This window comes from Oncorhynchus nerka, linkage group LG15, assembly GCF_034236695.1.
Source record: "Oncorhynchus nerka isolate Pitt River linkage group LG15, Oner_Uvic_2.0, whole genome shotgun sequence".
Taxonomy (NCBI): Eukaryota; Metazoa; Chordata; class Actinopteri; order Salmoniformes; family Salmonidae; genus Oncorhynchus; species Oncorhynchus nerka.
Window position 1 is genome coordinate 25,501,707 of NC_088410.1, and position 8,050 is coordinate 25,509,756.

Here is an 8,050-nt window from a genome sequence, read left to right on the forward strand (position 1 = left end):
TGTTCTGCTACTAATACTGCCTTACTGCCTGCTGTCTGTTCTGCTACTAATACTGCCTTACTGCCTGCTGTCTGGTCTGCTACTAATACTGCCTTACTGCCTGGTCTGCTACTAACACTTCCTTACTGCCTGCTGTCTGGTCTGCTACTAATACTGCCTTACTGCCTGCTGTCTGTTCTGCTACTAATACTGCCTGCTGTCTGGTCTGCTACTAATACTGCCTTACTGCCTGCTGTCTGTTCTGCTACTAATACTGCCTTACTGCCTGCTGTCTGGTCTGCTACTAATACTGCCTGCTGTCTGTTCTGCTACTAATACTGCCTTACTGCCTGCTGTCTGTTCTGCTACTAATACTGCCTTACTGCCTGCTGTCTGTTCTGCTACTAATACTGCCTTACTGCCTGCTGTCTGTACTGCTACTAATACTGCCTTACTGCCTGCTGTCTGTTCTGCTACTAATACTGCCTTACTGCCTGCTGTCTGTTCTGCTACTAATACTGCCTTACTGCCTGCTGTCTGTTCTGCTACTAATACTGCCTTACTGCCTGCTGTCTGTTCTGCTACTAATCCACTGGCATCCACCTTCTTTCCTTCCTGTCATCCTGGCACCATGGATCCCTGTTTCACTTACGTCAATCTCACGTTTTGGACTAGCTAAGGAGCAGAGAAGATTGAAGTATTTTTCTCTCTCATTCTTTCTCTGTTTGTTTTTGTTTATTCTCTCTCTCTCTCTCTCTCTCACACACACACACACACACACTGTCTCTGTGTGTGTCTGACAGAGAGAAAAATAGGCAGGCTACAAAGGAAGAGGGAGTAAAAGAGAGAGAGACTCTCACTGTCTTGCTTATCTTGTAGCAGTATTCACATCTATCCATTCCCATTCTAAGACATACACAATGGCATAGTCTATCTAACTGTTGTCTATAGCCTAACATACAGTATTGAATGAGTCCAGTAGCATGACATGTAAGCCCCATTAGCCCATAATGAGATTACAACCAGCAGATATTGCCTAAAACAGCCGGCTAAACATGGAATAACAGACTGAAGTTTACCTTGCTTTAGTCAATAGGCTACATAGTCCAATAGAGTCCTCTCTCTTTCTCTGACTATTCTGTCAATCATTGATTTAGTTTCCTGATTCATAGACCTATAGGCTATCAGTGGGCTGGTGGTGGTGAGGGCAGGTGTATAGAGTATAGAAATCGAATCTAAATTATATTTCTATTGTATAGAGTCAATAGTCTACCTTTACTCTATTGGGGCAGGGGACATTTCAGATATTGTTAGTTCATGATAACACGGATAATATTCTAATGTCTACTCAAATATGAGAGGCATTTATAGTATTTCCTTGAAGAATGCTGTTGTTGTGGTTCATAGAATGGGCCGTATAAACATGAGAACGAAACGTTTGGATAGCCATGAGTAATAGTTAAGTCAAACTGAGAGCATAAATTCACTTCCCCCCAGACAGAGCGGGGTTAGAACGGTTAGAACGTAGTCAATACTCCGGTGTGGGCAGGCTCTCTTTTGATCATACTTGTCGGTGTCCATATATGGTTCGTGATGTCACGAGCCGGAGGTTCCGTCGATATAAAACCGATCCGACGGTATCCCCTTGGAGGAAATCTAAGTAACTACCAGGTTCACTAGGGCGCGTTCAGTTTACTCGTCTCTGGCCGCCCGTATACAGTAATTGCTTATAAAATAAGACACATTTTTAGAGGCAAACATGAAAGTCTCAAGCATAGATTGCCGTCGCCTCAAGAAGATTATCAGGAAGGAATGTGGAACCTCTCTCATTGTGGATTGTCGACCTTATTTTTCGTTCTCGAACTCTAATATCAAAGGCTCTGTCAATGCCAACCTGAACTCAGTTGTTGTCCGGAGATCCAGAGGAGGGCCGGTACCTCTTCAGTTTGTGATCCCGGATGAGAAAGCCCTGTTACGGCTGCGAGAGGGGAGCATATCGGCAGTGGTGGTTCTTGATGACCGAGCTCCTCACTGGCAGAAACTGAAAAAGGACAGTATCGCACAGATAGTGATTAATACGCTCAATAATCTGGCGAGTGGGACAAACATCTGTTTCCTAAAAGGTGAGAATTGTTACAAAATTCTGAAATCATTGGACTATAAAACTCTAAATCCATTATAAGTTTGTCTGGGTAACTTTTTCACAAAGTGTCCTGGGCTAATTCACTGTCTGAAGCCACTTGAACACAATGTTTATTATAACCGATTGGCTACGCTAATAAATTATGCTATTATAAAAGCTATATTTTGGAGATAATAACATGAAATGGTTGACATTCAATATGCCTTATAACATCCCCCCGTTTTGTTTAGAAAACTATGTGTGTGACCCATATCCCCATATCTTCAAATCAACAAAAAAAAAAACATTTTAAAGGCCTTGGTATTGTTTTCCATGGACTGACCTATGACGCAAAGTCATTGTTTTATTTGACCGTGTTCTAGCAACACTCCCATTTGAGCAGTACACTTCTCAGGTCGAGCTCTCGGGGGAGATAAATGTGTGCGTCAAAGTGGTCCAGATGAGTCAGTGCGCGAAAGGCTTGTGAGAACTCGAGAACATCATGACTGGTTGTTCTGAGAATGTTCTGTGTGTGAATGTTCACAAGGAAAGCATACATTTTCTATCATTCGTTTCGAACATTTATACATACCTCTTCCTTTCGACTATGTGTCAGATCCATTCATTTAAAGTCTGTCAGATTGTCACCTTGTACTCATAGACCTAAATTGATTATTTGAATTGAAATTCAGATTAATTACGACGTTAGAATAAGGTTATATTTCGTTATAATCCATTATAAACACATATTTTTTCACGGCCTGGTATGAGGCCTAAATCTAGTTGGCAAATGCTAACATTCATGACGCAAAAATAAACATTTTATCATTTTTTCAATGTTTTATTTAACTAGGCAAGTCAGACAAAGCTGTCTTGGGTGTATCATTTCTTTAAAAAATCCCCCTGATGGAATACATTCAATTGTAGGCTATTGAATTTCAGTTTTAAAGGTATTTTGTTTTGTTCTGTGTATTTACCAGGGGGGTTTGAGAACTTCCAAGGCCAGTACCCTGAACTTTGCACTGAGGTCGTGAAGCCCGTCGGCGTCGACCAGAACAACGGAACCGAAACCGGGAAATGCAGGCCGAGTCTCACCCTATTCTGTGAGAAACTGGGCTCCAACCTCAAACCAGATTACGATCAGGTATGGAAACGAAAACAACTTCCTTTTTTAGCCTGCTGCCTATTCTTTCAGGGTTAGGTGGCTAGCCACTTCCCCTAGGTTGGGCTGGGGTTTAGGGTTGAGGCGGTGGCTGCAGGGTTTTTAACTGAGTGGAATATCCCTGTTAGATAAGAATGACTGTTCTGTACTGGTTTAGTCATACTGTCTTCTTGGCAATTCAAAATAGATTTATACAGCCGAATGTACTGTATGTTCAGAGATATTTGTGGACTTGATAGAGCACATTTAGTTTCATTCAAGGAAAGACATCAAATTGAAAAAAGCCTACTCATAGGATTACAAAAGGTACATATTGTCTAGCTGATCTTAAATGTACAGCTGTACATTCATAATGATAATATTTTGTCTATGGTGCCAGATACATTTACTGACCATTCTCAAAACAGTGGCCTTCACCATTCAACATTCTCTCTGTCACACGCTTGATATTAGCTTTGACCTTCACTGTATCATAGTCATCAAGAGAAGATGGCCACTAGTCAGAGACCCCCAGCTGACATCAGAAGTCCTTTTATAACCCTTTCATCCCTGACCTTTTCCCGACCTTTTACACCATCATGATAGGCTAACACAATCTGTTTACGGGACAGAAAATGTACTATTGCGTCTTGCACCGTACATACCTCTCAGTATCTCCATTGATGTATGTACTAAAGGTGTAGGATCTTAATTTGAGCACTCTGTTGCAGAATAACTTTGTAGTGTGTTTGAGGTTTTAAAAAGGTTTCTGAAGTTTGAAATTTCCACTTTGAAATTTCAAACTTGATTTTCCCTTATGAAAAATGTATCAACCCCTACAAAAAAAAGTCAATTTATAATAATCCACATTTCCTGTTGCTGTGCAGGATTATTTTCCTGCTGTAGAAAACTGGCTCAAATTAAGATCCTACATCTGTATTTGATCTCTACCCCCTCTCCTCCCCATTGTTGTGTCTTTAGGAAAACCCTATGTTTCATGTACTGTATCTCTGCCACACTCTGTCTCTACCGCTCATGGATTTAATATCACTTTGTTGTGTCTCCCCTCTATCTTGGCTCACACACTGCGGTTCTTATGTCTAATATCTCCCCCCCTTTATTATCTACCCTCTCTCTTCAGGGCAAGCCGGTGGAGATCCTTCCTTTCCTGTACCTGGGCAGTGCCTACCATGCCTCCAGGCAGGACTATCTGAGTGACCTTGGAGTCACAGCCCTGCTGAACGTCTCCAGGAGAGACACCAGGCCCTCCAAGGGCCACTACGACTACAAGTGGATCCCAGTGGAGGACAACGTCACAGCAGATATCAGCTCACATTTCCAAGAGGCCTTCCAGTTCATTGGTGAGTGTTGTGGCCTGGACATTTTGTTCTCTCTTTTTTTCCTGCTCTCTTCTCCTTTTTTTCAGATTTATTCTCTTCTCTTTTCTTTTCTCCTTTCTTCTTCTCTCATGGAAAAGATAGGATTCCAAGTCCATTAACAGAGGGGATGGAGCAACTCAATTAAAATAGTTAATGGCTTCACCCAATCTGCCAATCTGAAAGGAGGACAGGCAACAACCTCTCACTAATCTGTTAGCCTCATCTGCCTGCCTTCCTTCCATTTCTCGCTCTCTCTCTCCTTTCACAAATCGCCAGGTTGGCTTCATTCAGAGAACAGATTCTGTGTTCTCCCTCCCTCCCCTACCACTCCCTCCCTCCACCTCTCTCTCATCCTCCCCCATTTTAAGTTTAAAAAGAGATTCTCTGCAATGCCGTCATTGCCTCCCGGCTCACAGTTAATCTCGGCTAGTGGCTTATTGCGGGTTATTACCGGGTGTGGTCAGTTCACTCAGTCAGTTTGTCAGTGTGACAAATGTTGTTACTAGCCCTACTCACTAATGGTGGGTGGAGGGTTTTTGAAGGAGGGAGGCTGTGTCCACAGACATAAAAGGTACACAAAGGTTGTTTAGTTATTGTTTATCTGGGTCAGGGCAAACCGTAGCGAAATGTTTCACAGCAGAAAATGAAAACAAGCATTTATTGGTCAACTTCAGGTAGTCACGCCCTCCCTGTTTCAGTTGTTTTTCTTCTGTTTGGTACCAAAGTAACTCGACTATGGTGCATGTGTTCAGAGACAGAGCCTTGAGGGAACAGAGAGTGAATGTGTGATAGAAAGAGGCTTGAAGTGTTGGATAATAGCGCTCACAAAGATGTTGAGCAGCCTGCACTTCTATTTATAAACGTAATATCCAGGCACAGCCGAGGACAAGCTTGAATCTCATTCTCACCCACCATGGAGGCCTCACCTGACCTGTATCAATGGTGGAGGTGTTGCTGCTGTTCTTTGTGTTAAGCCCCCACATTTAAGCGTCTTTGCCTAAAGCCTGTAAGCATTACGTAAGACAAAGAGGTGTCCTTCTCAGCACAGGGCTGAATCTTAACAAGAGCATGTCTCCTTGAAAAAAAACATCTTCAATTAAATCAAATCCAACTGGATTTATCACATGCGCCAAATACAATTGGTGTATACTTTACGGTGAAATGCTTGCTTACGAACCTTTCCCAACGACGCAGAGTTTGAAAAAGAATTATACAAAATTAAATAGTAACTAACACAAGAGGAATACAAATAAAATACACAATAATGGAGCTATATACAGGGAGTGTTCAGATATTCACTCATTGCATCCAAATCTAAAACAATGGGCTTGTTTCTCTTTATGAAGAAGACGCATCCCTATTCCCAATTCCCCGAACCTCTGGATGAATTCAATGTGGTGGAGGTGGAATATTCTTCTGTCAACCAACCATTTAGCTGGAAATAGAGGATAACAACAGCAGTCAAGAAGATCTTTAGGCACCCTATTCCCTATATAGTGCACTACATTTAACCAGAGCCATATGGGTCCCAGTCAAAGTAGTGCAATATGTAGAGAATAGGGTGCCATTAGCCAGAGGATGGGTCATTAAAACACCCACAGGCTCTCTAGCTGCCTCTCAGAAAGCCTCCCAGCACTCCAGATGGGAGCAGCTTAATGATTCATTCATTTGGTTTTCACAGGATCGGAGCTGTCAGAAACCATCGCTGGCTGTTCCCCCCTGTGGCTCATACGTGTGTGTGTGTGTGTGTGTCAGATAGTGTGGAGGAAGTGCATGTAATACTGAAGTAGAATAAGTTCCCTCCTCTCCCAGCCGTGGTGAACTTAGTATAGTACTGCTCAGCTCCCCCACAGGCACGTAGGAGAGAGAGAGAGACATGGTCTCGTGTGCAGCTGTGCAGGGTGAGTCAGTCAGCCCTGCCACAGTGTGTGTTTCTAATGGGAGAGTGGTGACTGAGTGGCAGCAGGGCTCTTATAGGTTCTGTGTGGGCGAGAAGAGAGGAAGAACGAAGGGGTGGGGAGGCAGGTGATGATTAGACACTGAAGAACGGGATTCAATCTCTGCGTTCACAAACTAAAATAGCTTTGACAGCACTCGTTTCCTGTGAGAATTTAGCCAGAGTGGTTCTATTCTAGGATGCAGTTATCCTATTCAATTCTTCTATATTTGAGTTACACAGTGTAAGTGGCTACGTGGCCATACTCCATTTCTGACCAAATGTAGCAATGTATTATAGCTCATGCTTATCATGTCATTAATGTAAATGCTACCGTTTTGTCTCCTCTCCAGATGGTGTGAAGCAGACAGGGGGTAGAGTTTTGGTGCACTGTGAGGCGGGCATCTCCCGCTCCCCGACCATCTGTCTGGCCTATATCATGAGTACCAAGCGGCTACAGCTCGAAGAGGCCTTCGACATCATCAAACAGCGCCGCTCCCTCATCTCGCCCAACTTCAGCTTCATGGGCCAGCTGCTGCAGTTCGAGTCGGAGGTCCTGTCTTCGACACCTATTACCGCGGCAACCACCCCCGAACCCGCCACGCCCTGTTGCATCGGTAAAGAGACGGTCTCCTTCTTTGGGAATTCGAAAGAGTGCACATTCAACAACAATAACTTTGACTTTGAACCTTCCACAGTTTTCGCCCCCCTCCCTACCTCCTTCCTCACCCCCATGCCTCTTCAGACTCCTCCACTCTGCCATTTTAAATTGAGCCCTATAACTGCACTGCCTTAAGATGTGACTGTTTAGTAGGTCTCAGATTACTTGAAAAATAACAATAACAAAATACAAATAAAATGCTCTATTTGTTTGTCTGGTGCTGGCACAAGTCAGTAACGAAGTGGAACGACTGGCTATACAGAAACAAAGACTGAGAGAAGATATTGCGTTGATCGTCTATATGGAATTTTTCATTCAAGTTGAGAAAAGTCCCTGAAATTCAGACTACAGTCTTTGTTTGAACTTTGAGCGTGAAACCATAAAGACTACTGCAATACATGCCTTAGGTTGATAATGTGATGTTTTGCCTATTCACATGCCGCATCAAGGCATTTTAACCTAATTTATTTGATACATCTTGTCTGTCTGATTGTCTGTGTTTTTTCTAAATACAAATGTGGATGCCAATAAATGTTTCCACCAAAAAGTACCTTTGTGTTCATGTTCTCTTTTTCTCAAATATGAACCTCATAAGAATACAATTGTGATATAAATATGAGGCCCTATAAAGCCATGTTTTATATATATAACTATATATATGACAGGGAAACATTGGAGGAGGCTGGTGAGAGGAGTTATAGAAGGACAGGCTCATTGTAAAGGATATGGAAACCAGGTTTGACTCTGTTCCATTCCAGCCATTACAATGAGCCTGTCAAATCAAAGTTTATTTGTCATGTGCGCCAAATACAACAAGCGGGACGCAATGTAT

General features: G+C 42.8%; 1 protein-coding gene across 1 annotated transcript; it reads left to right on the forward strand.

The window, feature by feature from the left end:
* Positions 1-1,613: 1,613 nt before the first annotated feature.
* Positions 1,614-7,768, forward strand: dusp5 (dual specificity phosphatase 5). The gene is made up of 4 exons (XM_029643407.2): positions 1,614-2,102; positions 3,082-3,245; positions 4,384-4,603; positions 6,911-7,768. Exons 1-4 carry the CDS (start codon positions 1,739-1,741, stop codon positions 7,351-7,353), a joined length of 1,191 nt encoding a protein of 396 aa, XP_029499267.1. The 5' UTR covers positions 1,614-1,738; the 3' UTR covers positions 7,354-7,768.
* The last annotated feature ends 282 nt before the right edge of the window (positions 7,769-8,050 follow it).

Excerpts from the sequence above, each read along its gene's own strand:
- dusp5 (XM_029643407.2), top strand. The coding sequence starts at position 1,739 with ATGAAAGTCTCAAGCATAGATTGCCGTCGCCTCAAGAAGATTATCAGG. Across the intron at positions 2,103-3,081 it reads AAACATCTGTTTCCTAAAAG|GGGGGTTTGAGAACTTCCAA; the intron begins GTGAGAATTGTT and ends TGTATTTACCAG. Across the intron at positions 3,246-4,383 it reads TCAAACCAGATTACGATCAG|GGCAAGCCGGTGGAGATCCT; the intron begins GTATGGAAACGA and ends CTCTCTCTTCAG.